The sequence below is a fragment of the Aspergillus mulundensis genome (assembly GCF_003369625.1).
Source record: "Aspergillus mulundensis strain DSM 5745 chromosome Unknown scaffold_9, whole genome shotgun sequence".
In the NCBI taxonomy this organism is placed as follows: Eukaryota; Fungi; Ascomycota; class Eurotiomycetes; order Eurotiales; family Aspergillaceae; genus Aspergillus; species Aspergillus mulundensis.
The window spans coordinates 309,028-324,840 of NW_020797897.1; the positions used below are offsets into that span (position 1 = coordinate 309,028).

The 15,813-nt window shown below is 41.3% G+C and overlaps 3 protein-coding genes across 3 annotated transcripts; 1 reads left to right on the top strand and 2 right to left on the bottom strand.

Annotated features, from left to right (window-relative positions):
• Positions 1–7,212: 7,212 nt before the first annotated feature.
• Positions 7,213–11,095, top strand: DSM5745_08013 (cation-translocating P-type ATPase; the record flags this gene model as incomplete). The annotated part of the gene is made up of 13 exons (XM_026750029.1): positions 7,213–7,373; positions 7,439–7,512; positions 7,582–8,118; positions 8,173–8,443; positions 8,497–8,737; positions 8,810–9,153; positions 9,206–9,479; positions 9,539–9,598; positions 9,657–10,119; positions 10,189–10,245; positions 10,298–10,367; positions 10,423–10,612; positions 10,670–11,095. The coding sequence occupies 13 exons, from the start codon at positions 7,213–7,215 to the stop codon at positions 11,093–11,095; spliced, it is 3,168 nt and encodes a 1,055-aa protein (XP_026601033.1).
• Positions 11,096–11,472: 377 nt separating this feature from the next.
• DSM5745_08014 (Fatty-acid amide hydrolase) lies at positions 11,473–13,382 on the bottom strand (the record flags this gene model as incomplete). Its single annotated transcript, XM_026750030.1, has 5 exons — positions 11,473–11,585; positions 11,651–11,791; positions 11,915–12,571; positions 12,631–13,042; positions 13,086–13,382. 5 exons carry the CDS (start codon positions 13,380–13,382, stop codon positions 11,473–11,475), a joined length of 1,620 nt encoding a protein of 539 aa, XP_026601034.1.
• Positions 13,383–13,761: 379 nt separating this feature from the next.
• DSM5745_08015 (uncharacterized protein) lies at positions 13,762–14,505 on the bottom strand (the record flags this gene model as incomplete). The annotated part of the gene is made up of 1 exon (XM_026750031.1): positions 13,762–14,505. The coding sequence occupies one exon, from the start codon at positions 14,503–14,505 to the stop codon at positions 13,762–13,764; it is 744 nt and encodes a 247-aa protein (XP_026601035.1).
• Between the last annotated feature and the right edge of the window lie 1,308 nt (positions 14,506–15,813).

Consider the following 15,813-nt stretch of genomic DNA (forward strand, 5'->3'; position numbering starts at 1 on the left):
GGTAAAAGTTATTTATATAATTAAAGTATAAAATTAGGTCTGCTAGTAATAATTTAGTAATATATAATAAAAATAATACTAAAAAAAGGGACAAGCCTTGCGGCGTGTTATAGTATACTAGGTATATTATTATTATAGTAAATTTTAGGCGTATTTTCACGCTTTATTTACTAAAAAAGCTTATAATTAAGGCTAGAAGCGGAGTCAGTCTTTTTCAACAGGGTAATTCGCCTATTTAACAGGGCTTTCTAAAGCAAAACCCTAATTAGGAAGCGGTTAAAAAGCGGTCCGGATAGCTAGTTTTTCCGTTTCCCAAGCCAAGTTAGCCATGTTTTAACTCCTTATATAATTAGTGGTGATTTTTGTTAAGAACCATGGGCTAAGATTTATATAATAGTTTTATATAAATTTAAGCCATAAATACTAAAAATAATAAACTAAAAATCTAGCCTAAAAATAATAATAGCTTTATTTTTAAATATATTCCTGCCCTTAATATTAACCCCGCTAAAATTAACCCTGCTAAATTTAATACTAAATACCTTAATAATAACAGCCCTTTATCTCCACCCCTTAAATAATTATATACCTTTAAAGCCTAAGTACTAAAAGCCGCCTAGTAATAAGCCCGGGATTATTAATATATAATTTTTAAAAAATAATTTAATAAAAATAAATATAGCTAGGTTAAAGCTATTTATTTTTATTATATTTATAGCCTTAAGTATAACCCCCAGGGTATAACGCGCGGTTTTATAAAAATTAATTATAAATTTAATATTTAAATAAGCTATTATAAGCGTGATAAACTTTAATATTTTTTTATTTAAAATAATTATTATAATTATAATCCTATACCTAAATTTATTTAAGTTTAATATTATTAGGCGGAGCTTAGGCAAAAAAAAGCCTTTATTAATTAATAAATTACCTAGCGGACCTGTACCTTTAAGATTATTAAGTAAATTTATATAAAAAGCTTATTATTAGTTTTCCTACCCTATAATATATATAACTATTAGTTTTACTAGTTTTAAGCCTTGCTAGGGGGTAGATTTCTGCTCCAGGCACTTATAAATAACTTTAAAAATAACCTAAATTAAAAGCTAAAATATAACAAGAAAAAGGAATAGCTTACTTAATTATTTTTTATGCATAAGTTTTTTATAAAGTTACTTTAATAATTTCTTTATATTATTTTTATAAATTATACTTACAAGACCAACCGCTTTGGCCTTTTGTTATTAAATATTATAAAAGTAACTTTAATAAATTAAATCTTTTATATTACCTTTAGCCTACTTATTAATAAGTTAATTAACTTTTATAACTTTATCCTAAATTATTTAAAGGCTATTTATTAAAATCTTAAGATTCCCAAGCCCCTAATAATAATAATAAACCATGATTTAAGCGCTCTAGGCTATATAAAGCCTATTTTTTAAAATACTAATATTATATTATATTAGTGGCATGTTTAAAGAGCTATTAAGGCTTATATAAAAAAGTAGTTTTATTTAAAAGTTAGCACTCCTGCTGCAAGAAGGGATTATAATAAAGATAAAAATAATTTTTTATAAATAAAAATAAATAAAAAGTAGGAGAAAATAACTCCAGGTTTTTTTAATATTATATACAAGCTTATTATTAAAAAGGTAAAAACTAAATAAAATGGCTTTAAGGAAAAGTAAAAGGTATACTAACACTTTTTAACTTATATAAAAAAAAAATAGCTTAATAATATTTACTTTAAGTACTTTCTTAAGTGTTATACTAATAACTACAAGTATTTAGGTATAATAATAACTTTATAAAATAAAAGTGCTTATATCCCTTTAAAGGCCTAGAATTCTTTGCTTAGCAATATTCTTATTTTTATATAAAATATTAAAAAGGTTATTACTACTTGTTATTAACTTATTAATAGGGAATTTGTAAAAAAGAAATACTATAAGTGTTAAATTTATAATAAGCTATTATTTTAAGCTATTAATAATAAGATCTCTTTGTTTACTTTATAAAAAGTCCTTAAATATTATAATAAATACTTACTAAAGGGCCTTAATAAAAAACCAATCCGGGAGTGTATAAAAATAGCTTTATAAGTAAAGGGGTTGCCTTGTATTTATATTATCCAAGCCTTTTTTAAAACTAGCCTTTAGGTTATTTACTTTTATTAGTAATGGTGGCTAAGGCTAGATCTTAATACTAGGATTAATATATTAATTATACTATAAGATTTAGTTATTTAAACTTAAGGCTAGCAAGGTAAAGGCAAAGGCCGTGGCCGTGGCCGTGGCCATGGGAGGTATTTATTTTTTTATAAAAAAGTTAAGGCTAATATTTAAGAATAAAGTTAGGTAAAGTAATAAAAATAAAGGCTGGCAAGGCAAGCAGCGCGCCAGGAGGTTATATAATAGGTTATTATAAATAGCCTTACCCCAGCGCCTAATTAAAAAGTTATTATTATTAATAGTAATAGTAAAAATAAAAAACTAAAGCTACTAAAGCTAGTACAAGCAAAGTAAGAAAAAATTTGCAAAGGTTAAGGTGGTGGCTATGGCCAGGGCCGGGGCCGCGGGGAAGGTATTATTTTAAAGAAAGTTTTAAAGTTAATACTAGGTGTAATTAAATTCTAGGCCTTTTATTAGTTAATATAAGTGCTAGTTTAATAATTAAAACTTACGCATGTTTAGCCTGCAGTTTAAACACTAAATTTTATATAAAAAGTTAGAATTTAAAATATTGCGCGCGCGTGGAGTATTTTACTACTAAGCTAAGCCTAATTAGGAAGCGGTAACAAGTTAATTATATTAGCACCTGCTCCTAATTAGGGTTCCGCTTTATAAAACCCTGTTAAATAGTTGAATTACCCTGTTGAAAAAGACTAACTCCTAGAAGCGCGCGAGGCTAGCCTTGCTTTATTATTTATTAAAGCAGGTGTTATAATAAAATAATATTAAAGGCGCCTAAAATATTTATAATAACCATAGTAACCTTTTAGTTTTATAAAAGTATTATTTTTATATTATAAGTAAAAAAAGCCACTAAGTTTATAGCTAAGCACTTAGGTAAAGTATTATACTACTAAGGGCTTAATACCCCTTATACTAATATAGTAAAAATAACATAGCATGTTATAATTTATTTAAGTTTTTTTTTTAATATTAAAAGTAGTGCTATAAGGCACTAAAATTAAAATAAAAACTTATTTTTTTTATTATTTTTTAAAAGTATTACCACCTTTGCAAGCTTTTATAATAAAAAAAAGTATTTTAGCTATAAATATTAATTATATAATTTATATATAACTTACCTAACATGTTTTTAGTAAGCCTTTAAAATATAAATTATTACCTAGTTTACTCCGGGAGAAGTACTGCTCACGCTAATAATATTTTTTTTAACCTTTTTTAATAAGATTTTTTTTTAGCTAGTAAAAATATTTATTACCCTGCTAGTACTCTAGTGCTAGGGAATTAAAGTTTAAGTTATTATTTATATTAAAATACTTTAGCACTACCTTTTATAAAATATTAGCCTTTTCCCGCGTGTTTTTAATTATTTTATTATTTATTAATAATAAGAAAGCCTTAAGCCTGGGCTTTAACTTATACCATGCTATTATTTAATATAATTTTTAATTATTTTTAATATTATTAATTATCCTAGTTTAGTACGCGTGCTTAATTTTATAGACCATGGCTAAAAACTACTTTTTTTATTTTAGGGTAGGATTTTTTACCTAGGCTTGGTAGTTCTCCGCGCACTTAGTTAACTACTAGAGGGTATTATAACTCCCTAGGTTAGGATATTTACTAATTACTTATATAGCTTTTATAATAATATTACTAAAAAATTTAATATATTAATTTAATACTTTTATGTTTCCTAGTTCCCTAGGTTAAAAAAAAAATATTATTTTATTTTTTATAAGCCTGGCCAGGCACTTAAGCTTGTGGTTTAATATATTATAATAATATTATTTTAATATTTTTTTTTCACGCCCTGGTATTATAGTAACTAAAATTTAATAATTAAAGCTATTATATAATTTAAATATTACTAGCATGTAGGTAAATAAAATATTTAAAAAAATTAAATTAAAAATATATCTAGCCTTGTGCGTGGCCACGCCTGGCTTATTAATATAATTAATATTATTATTACTAGCCTATTAAGTAATTTTACTACTATGGTGTAAGTTATTTACTTTAGGCTTAAAGGTATTATATATAATATTAAAATTCCTATTTATTATATAGTTTAAGGTAGGGATTAATATAACTAGGTAATTAATTATTTTATAAATAATTAGCTTTTAATATATATTTAAAACCTTAATATTATTTACTATAAGCTATAATATATTCTAGCTTTATATTAAGTGGTATTATTTAATATATAATACTTTTTTTTTATAAATATAGGTAAGTACCCTAGGGCATTTTTTTAGCTAGTTTTTATAATTATTTTAAGTATTTACTAGCGCGTAATACTTATATACTAGGTAATTTTAGGTTTTTATACCTATGGTAGTTTAGGGCTTTTAAATATAGGTAATATTATAGCCTTATTTATAGGCTAGTTATAGGATTATAATATAGCTAGGTATAAATTTATTTATATTTACTTAATAAATAATAAGATCCTGCTATTACTAGGTATTATTTTAGTAGTAATTATTATAGTTTTTTTTTAGTACTTTATTATTAAAGCTTAAAAAGGGATTTAGTATTAACCTTTATTACCTAGGGCAAGGAAGGCGTGCCCGTGTTAATTAAGGTAAGTTAAATTAATTTAGTAAAAAGTTACCTAAAATTTTAGTTTCTAGTAAAAGTATTAAACCACAGGGTATAATAATTAGTAACTATTATAAAGCCTTATTTATTTATTTTAGGTTTTTTTATAGCGCGCTTTTAGGGGTTTTTTTAAAATAAAAACTATTTAATTTTAGCCTAAAGCTAGGTATTAGTATTAGCTTAGGTATATATATTTTAATACTAGCAGGTGCTATAGCAACACACGCTATTAAATTTTTTTTAAATAAATAAACTAGGGTTTTATTCTTACGCCTAGGGGCTGCTAAATAGTTATTATACCCTACTAGTTATAAACTAAGGTAGTTTATATAATATATAGGGTTTTTATAATTAGGGCTAATAAAACCTAAGTAATTTATAATTATTATACTATATTATGCGCAGCGTGTTACGCGGTTATAATATACTAGGTAATAATATTTTTAATAGCCAGGGTTATACTAGGAAACTAGCTAGTGTTTTTTAATAAGCTAGTAATACTTACTTTAGTTAAATAAAGTAAAGGCCTTAGGCTATTTTAAAAAAAATATTACCTAGGTAATTTACCTAGTGTTAGGGTTAGGCCCATGCCTTAAAAAAGCAAGCTTAACTAGCTTTAATTTTATTTAGGCTATAATCTTATTTTAAATTAACTTAATAATATTTATTTTACTATTATTATATATTTTAATAATACTAGGCACCTTTTATACCGCGTAGTTATACTACTTTTAAAAAATATATATATTAATAATACCTAGGGTGTGGTGTATTATACTAATTATTTTATTAATTATTAAAAGGTTTTTAATAAAAAAGTTATTAAAAATAATAACCTAGCTTATATAAATAATATTAATCCTAGGAATAGCTATGGTTATAATTAGTTTTAGTATATACTTAGTAAGGGCTTGCTAAATAATATATATTTTTAGGTATGTTATTAGCTTATTACTAAAAAAGGTAATTAGCACCCTATAATTATTATATATAATTAAGGCTATAATAAAGCCACTGCGTGCTAATTAGGCTATTAAAACACCTAACTTAGTAATTAGGGGTGCCTTGCCTAAGATAGTATTAGTTAGGGTAAAAAAACCTGCTTTAAAAGGGGTAGGCTAAGCCCCTAAGTTTTTAGGAATTAAATTTATTCCCCCCCAGGCAATAATCTTGCTAAAAGTTATTATAATAACAGGCTAATTATATACACGTAGGGGGATATAATTAGTACTATTAATATTAATATAGCCCTTTAAAAAAATAAAGTATATAAACTTATTATAAATATTATAGGTAAAGGCTTTTTAGTCCTAAGTTTTTTACCTAGTAATAAAATTATTAATAATAATTATAAAACTTATAAAAACTTCGCGCTTAATTTATGCCTAATACTTTTATTTATTAAATTAATTATAAAAGGCTTTTATAATTAGGCTAGGCTAAAAAATTAGCATATTATTATTTTTAATAATAAAAAAAAAAAATAGGCTTGCTAGGGCCCTTTTCCCTTTTACCTTTTTATAATATAAAGGTTAAAAAAAATAAAAAATTTTATAACTATATAAAGTTAGCTAAGTTAATACCTATAGGCTAGTTAAGAATACACACCTTAATTTTAGCTATTATACCGCGGGGAGTAGTAAAAGGGGGAAAAAAAGGTTAAAAATAAAATTAAGATAATAAAAATATATATTTATAATAATTTTAAAGCGTCTAGAGCCCTTATTTAAAGGTACCCCTAGATTACTGAGAGTTGTAAAGGTGTTTTAAAATATAATAAGCCTTAAGAAAGCCCTTTAATTAGTAAATTAAAAGTATAAAAGTTTTATTATTCTTATTTTTAGTAATATTTTTTATTTAAAATATATATATAGCTTTATAATATAGCTATATATTACTTAGTTAAAAAGTATATTAAACGCCCGGAGGGCTAGCGCTTAAAACATGCTTATTTTAATTAAAACTAGCGCAGCACGTGATAGTTAAGGTTTTCTTATAACTTACCGCTTGCTACACATAGATAATCCAGAGGTTTACTATAAGCAATGCTATTGGCTAGTCATTAGCAGCTGGTAGAAGCAGGCAGCAGCGTAAGCAATGTAAGTAGGAAGATAGGACATCGACATTGAGAAGGTGGAGGACGGTTGTGTGGAAGTGTATGCGGCACTTTTCTGGGCCAGTGGACAGAAGCGACGCATCCCACACATCAGCTTTCCATTGTTGACCCCAATGAGGCTGTACACACACAGCTCTTGGTTCCAAATATTCGCGCATTTAAGTGAGCTATTTCTTGCTCCAAACCCGAGTCCGCTCCAGATATAGCTGCTATCTGCCGTCTACAAGTATAAAGAACGCGTGATGCTTTTCAGGAGGCTCATTCTCTCTTGCACACTCTTACAAGTTACGCACAATGCACGACGACAACGACGGAAAAGGCCACCTACGCGTTGCAGAAGATACAGTCTACCGCAATGAAATGCGCGAGCTCTGTCGCCGCGACTCGACCATGTCCATCCACAGCGATCATGGCCGAGTTGTCACACCGGGAAACTTGCTTCCCATAACCTACCGGTCCCTGTTGGTGACCTGAGGTCCCTCATTGAACAACAAAATCAAACAAGCTGATAAGAGTATAGCTCCTTCAAGGTTGACGACGCTGAAGCTGCCGGGAAAGCTGGAGGCAGCAAGCAGGAAAACGAGCATCTCCGAAGTAAGCCGCACCAGTGACACCAATGAAGTTGAATGATGAACCCCCATTAACCAAGCTGTTCGTTCTTAGGCCTCGCCGAACTAGACTCGCACCTGATCTCCGTCCAAGACCTGCAATGCCGTCTGGGGAGCTCGCCCACCGGCCTGCAAGCCCACCAAGCCAGCCAGCGGCTCGTCAAGCACGGCCGAAACCAGCTCTCGCCCCCATCTTCACCTTGGTTCCGCTTAACAATGGGGTACATCTTCGGCGGGTTTGGTAGTATCCTCCTCGGCGGCGCCGTCCTGGTTTTTGTAGCGTGGAAACCGCTCGGTGACCCTCCAGCTGAAGCGAACCTTGCGCTCGCCATTGTGCTGGTGGCCGTCTGGGCAATCCAGGCCGCCTTCAACGCCTGGCAAGACTGGTCCTCGTCGCGGGTCATGGCATCCATCACGACCATGCTCCCGGATCAGTGTATTGCCATGCGCGATGGGATGGTGACGTCCCTTAGTGCGCTGGACCTGGTCCCTGGCGATGTGGTCCAAGTGAAGCAGGGGAATAAACTGCCGGCAGATATGCGCTTTACACAGGTCTCTGCTGATGCGAAAATGGATCGTTCAATTCTCACGGGTGCGTGCCTGGCGTGTTTCCTTTCCATCCAATAGAGCATGCTGATCCTCGCAGGTGAATCCGAGCCTATCCACGGCACGGTCGAGTCCACACATTCTAACTATCTCGAGACCAACAACATTGGTCTGCAGGGCTCGTACTGTGTCTCTGGGGCGTGTCTAGGCATTGTCGTGGCCACGGGCAACGAAACTGTGTTCGGCCGCGTCGCCAGCCTCTCCAGCGGGCGGCGAACCAAGATGACGCCCATGCAACGGGAGATTCTCCGTTTCGTGGTGATTATTGCGTCGCTGGTGGTGCTTTTTGTGACCATCATCGTCATCATCTGGTGTGTGCCTGTCTTGCTTCTAAGCCTGCCCGCTAACACCGTCCTGCAATTAGGGCTGCCTATCTACGGCGAGACCACCCGGACTTCATCAACGTCCCAGCCCTCATAGTCAGCTGCGTCAGCGTCGGCGTGGCCTTTATCCCCGAGGGTCTGCCGATAGCCATATCGATGGGTCTGACCATTGCCGCAGGTATTATGAAGAAGAATAAGATTCTCTGCAAGTCGCTGGCGACGGTGGAAACTCTCGGCGCGGTCTCGGTCATTTGCTCAGATAAGACGGGGACTCTGACGAAGGTATGTATAAAGTTTTCATCATTCGTGATAATGTCATCTGTTTTGCAGAGCTGATTATGAGGTTATGAGCAGAATGAGATGTTCGTCACAGATTGCTTCGTTGGCAGCAGCGACGAATACACCACGGAGAATCTGCTACGCATGCCCGTCTCCGACTCGATCGACCTCCTTCGCACCGTCGCCGGAGTCTGCAACGCGGCAGAACTCGATGTCTCGACCATGGACCGTCCTTTACATGCCGTCAGGATCTTTGGTGACCCCACAGACCAGGCGATCCTGCGGCTCTCGCAGTCTCTCGGTCCGGTAAGCGAGTTGCGCATGCAGTGGAAGACTGCATTCGAGATTCCATTCAACAGTGAAAACAAATTCATGATTCGCGTGGTGAGGTGGACTCTTGGAGCAGAGACGGGAGGAGGGTATGTTCTTGTCCTCGAGTGCCGCGAGGTGTAGGGCTAATTCTAGTGACAGATATTTACTCATCAAGGGCGCCCCGGACATACTCCTACCAAGGCTCACCACTAACACCAACGGCAGGGATCTCTCGCAGGGAGACCGAGGGAGGATCGAGGCTGTCAAGGACCGATGGTCAGCTATGGGAAAGCGAGTGATCCTCCTGGCGCAGAAGGCTGTCACGAACGAGTGGATCTGCGACGTTCAAGCCTCGCGCAATGATAGAGCCGTGCTTCAGTCCGCATTAGACGGACTGACGCTTGTCGGACTTGTGGCTTTGATTGACCCCCCTGTAGGACTTCACTCCGCTATTCTGGTTGCCACAGGCCTGGGATATGCTGACCAAAACAGAGAGACGAAATCCCCGGCGTGATCGATACCCTGAGAAAGGCCTCCATCCGCATCATGATGGTTTGTTGCACTATCCGCACTATAGCCCTGTCTTCTACTAACGCACCACCCAATCCAGGTTACCGGCGACTACAAACTCACAGCCCAAGCCATCGCCATCCAATGCGGAATCATCACAACACTACCTTCACTCATAGACGACATCACCAGCCTTGACCACGACCAGGACGGCAAGGACGTGACACATATCCCGGGCACCACCATCGCGATTGTCCTTAGCGGGCCCGAACTCGCTCACCTCTCCGCCACGGACTGGGACCGCCTCTGCACATACGATGAGATCGTCTTTGCGCGCACAACGCCCGAGCAGAAGCTGCGCATCGTGCAGGAGTTCCAGGCCCGAGACCACATTGTAGCCATGACGGGTGACGGCGTCAACGACGCGCCGTCGCTCAAGGCAGCGGATGTCGGGGTTGCGCTGGGCAGTGGCTCGGATATCGCAATCGAGGCCGCGGATATTGTCCTGCTGGATTCGTTTTCGGCCATTGTCGAGGCTGTGCGGTATGGGAGGCTTGTTTATGGTATGTGTTCACCAAAAGATCGAAGTATGGCATCTAGCTACTTTAGGTTGACATGATGCTGGCACCCAGACAACCTCAAGAAAACCGTCATCTACCTCCTCCCCGCGGGGAGTTTCAGCGAGCTGTGTAAGCCACTGCCACATAACATCGAGACCACTGTTCTGATCAGAGAAACCAGGGCCCGTGGTAACGAACGTCGTCCTCGGCGTCCCCCAAATCCTCTCCTCCTTCCTGATGATCATAATCTGGTACGAATCCCAGCCGAGCCCTATAGTAAAAGCACAGCAACTAACCTGCTCCTAGCTGTCTAACCGACTGCGCCGGCGCCATCGCCCTCGCCTGGGAAAAGCCCGAATCCGACCTCCTGCTCCGCCCACCCCGAGACCCAAAGCGAGACCGCCTGGTCGACACACGCCTCCTCGGCCACGCATACCTCTTCATCGGGCTATACGAGTGCTTCCTCTCCTACGTCATGGCTTTCTGGTACATGCAGGTACGTTCCCACGTTACTCCAAACAACCCACAGCTAACCACTCCATCCACCATCCAGCGCAACGGCATCCCCTTCACCGCAATGGTCCTCCGCTACGGCGACTACGACGCGCACGACACAGCCCAGCTCGCCCGCGTCGTGAACTCAGCCTCCTCAATCTACTTCGTCACCCTCGTCATCATGCAGTTCTTCAACCTGCTCGCCGTGCACACCCGCCGCCTTAGTATCTTCCAGCAGCCGCCGCTCGGCAATCCCGCCACGCAGAACCTGCTCCTGTTCCCGGTAATGGTCTTTGCCCTGTGTGTTGTGTTTCTCTTCCTGTATGTTCCGGACTTACATGATTCCCTGGCGACTACGACCGTGCCGGTTGAGCACTTCTTTCTCCCTGTTGCGTTTGGACTTGGGCTGTTGCTGCTGGATGAGGGGAGGAAGTTTGTGGCAAGACGCTGGCCGCAGGGGTCCGTGGCGAGGGTTGCTTGGTAGGGACCGGCTTGAGGTATGGATGGTTTATTAACCCTGAGGGAAGATGCGCGTACCAGTTCGATTATGGATGTCTACCTTACCTGCTATAAGTTGGTCGGGGTATATAGGTGTCTGTTTGGGGAAGCTGGTGTACTTGGCAAGCACAATGGTAGCCTGTGGGTAGTTGCTACATATAAAGGACATGGACAGTATAGCTAGAAGTTTCTTGTGTTGCATGGCGTACCAAGATAGGGTTCTAGGAATGAACAACAAGATTTATAGTACCTTCCACCAGAGAATCGGATGTCCTGACCCTAGGTTGGTAGCCCTAATCCCCGGGTCTCAGCCTTCACAGACATTGTAACAAGGCCATAAAGTACCATAACTAGGGTAGTTGGCTACCCTACTGCCTCCAAAACCCGCCTACACATAGCCAGAAGCCTTTCCTCCTCGAGACGACGAGCGACAAGCTGCAGGCTGATTGGCATGCCATGCATCAGGTGTTCGTTATCTATCATGGCAAGTCAGTCATTACTTATTTGCCATTAGAGAAACCCTGAGCGCAGGGGTACGCACATTCGGTATTTATAGCCTCGCAGTCTGGTCCAAGGGGGATATAAGCCGGGTCCGGTTTATCGACTGTTTTGTCGACGGCGAGGCCGGTTGGGAAGGAGACGGCGGGGTAATCCAGGACGTTGAAGACACCTGTGTAGCCCACTGGGGGTTGAGAAGAAGGTTAGCGGTTAGTATATGCAGGGGCAGATTTCTTCTTTGTCCTGCCCGGTTTCCTGTGCGAAAAGGAGTAGGGGGGCGGAGATCGGATGGGATAGGTATAACTACAATGTCTGAATTTCCCATTTTCCACCGTGTTGAATGCCATTGTCGGACAGAGGATCGCATCAATCCCAGCCTCGTTCCACAGATCCAAATACCGAGTTTGGAACATGGACCGTTCGGCCTGCAGCTGCCACATCTCGCTCGTTGAAAGCTCTGCCGCTGCACGATGATACCACAGCTCCGCCCGCCACGGTTCACCCGTCTTCTCGAGTAACTTGTCAATGATTTTCCCGCCGTCCGCGACAATCATGCGCATTAGCAGGCTCAGTCCATGCTTTTGCTCGACAGTGTCCCAGTCGATGACTTCGTGGCCGGCGAGTTTGAGTTTGCTGGTTATTTCGCGGAGGGCTCGGGTGACGGGGGGTGTAGGACGGACATGGCCGTCGTGCCACATCACGGCGATGCGGAGCTTGGCAGGGACTTCGACTGGGCGCCAGGGGATAGGGAGGCATTTCGGGTCTTGGAGCCATGGCTGCGCGTCGACGACGATCTTGCTGTATAGTTCCACGTCTGCGAGCGTGCTTGCGATGGGTCCGTTGACGGCGAGCAGGGCTTCTTGGCCCGGTAAACTGGAGCGGCAGTTACGGCTGGGGAATCGCCCGAATGAGGGGCGGAGTGTGAAGAGCCCTGTGCAGGCTGCGGGCATGCGGAGGGATCCGGCTGGGTTATCGCCGTGAGTATAACCTGGCAACATCCATGGAAAGCCTGGCGAGACGTACCTATATCTGTTCCAATTCCAAGCGGGCTGCCTTTCATGGCGATGAGGGAGGATTCACCACCTGAGCTTCCTCCACTGGTGGTCTTGCGGTTCAATGGGTTCACTGTCCGGCCAAGCACGTTGTTGACCGTCTCGCCGATAAGCATGGCTGTTGGAACGCTGGTTTTGACATAAAACACGGCTCCTGCCTTCTCGAGGAGTTGCACAAGTGTGGCGTCTGACTGGGCCGGGTCACCGATATACGCACTGATTCCGACAACAGAGTCCACGCCGCGGAGATTGAAGCTGTCCTTTAAGGAGATAGGTAGTCCGTGTAGAGGGCCGATGGGCTTTCCTGTTTGCGCCAAAGCGTCATCTCGAGCTTTGGCCGATGCGATTGCGCGGTCAAAGCAGGTCTCGGATAGGCAGTTTGTCTGTTTCATTGAGCATGGAACGGCCATAGGATGAAGCACTTACTAGTTGGTGGGCGGCAGCGGCTCGTTTGCAGAACGCTCTTGTCACAGCTTCGGACGTTAGCTGTCCAGACGCGAGCATCGATAGAAGGTCCCCGGCAGAACGGGAAGTGATGGCGAGCTCATCAGGAGTAAACCAGCCAGAGGTGGCCGGCCAAGTTGCCACATCGAGCACAGATTCTGCGGGGAGCATGTGTGGAGGGATCGCCCATTCTTCTGGGATAGACGACGCGAGAGTCTGACGCTTTGTTGCCGCAAGCTCCTCCCAGAACAGTTTCGTTTCGATCTTTGTGTCGGCCATTTGGAGTGATACCAGCGGAGGTCGTTACACTGCGATGAGATAGCCTTCGTAGATAAGGTCATAGAGCATTTCTTCTGCTTAAATGGTATCTGCAGAATCTAGAAGCGTAGAGTTTGTCAGCTTGGTCTCGCGAAGAACAACCAAGATAGGAAACCAGGTGCGCAAAGGTGCATACTCTGTTCGGCACCCCCAGGATGCGCTAAAACTAGTACCTACCTTAGTATTTGTTTGATCGTCCAATTAGTTGACGGTAAGAAGTGTGTCCAAATCTTTCTCATGCCACTGTATCTTGCGGCTAGGCTTTCTCTAATCAATCTAGTGCCGGCCAAGAAATTTCGAGCTTGCGGTCTTGAATGAGCTAGGCATGGATACTGCTCGACTAATATAAATGGAGCTCGATTTCCATCTCCTGCGCAAATTCGTTTGCGAGAGATAGAGGTACACACTGCGGCCGTTCTCGTTGGCGATCCCAAACCTCCAAGACAATCCCCCACAGAGCCTGATCAACTGGGTGGTTCCTTTCATCTACGAAGTTCTTGAATTCTTCCGCTGCCGGATCTCTGCACGCCGACGAGGCAGGCGCACTGAGCGCCGCCATGAACAGGGGAGCGAGAATGCAGTGATATAATGGGTTCTGGAAGGGATCTTCTTCTTTGGCTGTCCGCAGGGCTTTGGCACATGCAAGAATCCGACAGATCAAGCTCTCAATGTCATCGTCTAACGCGAGACGGTTGGAACAGCCATTACTACTGGTATGGCCTTGCCAAGTGTCGATGTAGAACAGGGACCGGGCAACAATGATTCCGGCGAGGCGATAGGCCTCCCAATACTGATACTGGATGATGATTTCTGCTTTTCCTGGAGTCCAGAGGGTGAATTGCGTCTCCGCGGACGGGGAGCCTATATTTGAGTAGATATCAAGAAGGGTACGAGGTAGGCCGGAAGTTGGCTCAATGCCAGTCCGACCCAAAGGCATCACGCAACGAAACCAGATCTCCAAACAAGGTGTGCGCCGACCGATTGTCATTGCCGGAAGGTCAAGTAGACCGATATTTTCAATCAGAAACTCGGTGAGGGCGTCACGGGGAGTCATGGGGTCAGAATACCCCTGGACCTCGAGCATCGTCTGCAGGCCACTGAGGTGGATCGTCCAGAGAAGCAGTGAGGCAATCTTTCGGTTCAGGGTTTAGTCAATCTTTCACATTCAACTTGATACATTCGAGGGTTATCTGGGAGCGACACACACTGATACTACAGATAAGCATTCCCGTCACCAATACCGTGGCATCGGGAATGCGACACTGGTTTATATTCTCCCTGTAAACCGCAATTGCGTCATGCAAAAGAGAGGGAAATAGGTGACGGTGGGCGTCTTCACGGTATGCTTGATATGCGCGACATGCCAGGGCTACGGAGTTGGAATGCGAGATCAGCGGGACCACATGCAGAAGCATTGGGCACTCTTGCAAGGACCGACTGCCCAAGCTGATATGACCATGGGTAGAAACTTGGTATGGTCAGCACAGCACGACCAGGAGAGTGGTGCTTACAGTTCTTCAGTAGTTCGACTTGATGAACGTCACGATCAATTGGCGTTCTTGTTAATAATGATGTATCAGTCTGAAGCTCCACAGACTCATCGTTTGGGCTGTTTCGGCATTGGGTCGTGGTGGGCGTCGTGGATGGCTGCTGCAGAGGTCTCTTCCGGACCTGTCCGGGGGCCATCCATACGAGATGCAGATTGTAGCCCTCACACTGCCTGTTTTTCAGGCGACATGGTCCACAAACAGGCTTTTGTTCATCACACTTCTTGTGGATGCGCTTGCAGTTCCAACATCCTCCTCTCGATCGCATAGCCCCGGAGAGCGTGACTCTACCTTTGGGCGCCATTGGGGCACGAGGCATCTTGAAAAAAGGAATTTCGACCAGAAGGGTAGGCCGTCACGCTCCCTGTATCATGCGCGGTATATTCGGTCACATTGGTGGTGGAATGAGGAGCAATATATCAGCTAGTCGTGCGGAGTTGACAAGGGAGGGGGATCAACTACCGCAGAAAGCAACCGATAGTGGCCTGGATACCTAGGTACCGTACTGTACTGTAACCATGCAAGGTGTTGTATGCTGATTAGTAAGTAAAGATACCGTCTCCAATTGACAGGGACCCTTGCGGCTACAAGCCCCCAGAAGGGAAAGGCGTAGATCAACCTTCACTTCTCCAGAATCCTTCATCATGTTCTTGTATCGGCAACATCAGCCATTGACGGCGCCGAGTTGCATTTTTCGAAGGGATACTCCCTGCTTAGGTCCATGTCGAGATGGCGCCATCCGGACATGTACTCCGTAGGGCCCTATAAATGATAGGTAACATTTGATAGCACATGTCCGTACTGAAATCTCCAGACATGTTGGCTCCCACTGCACCCTCGATGGA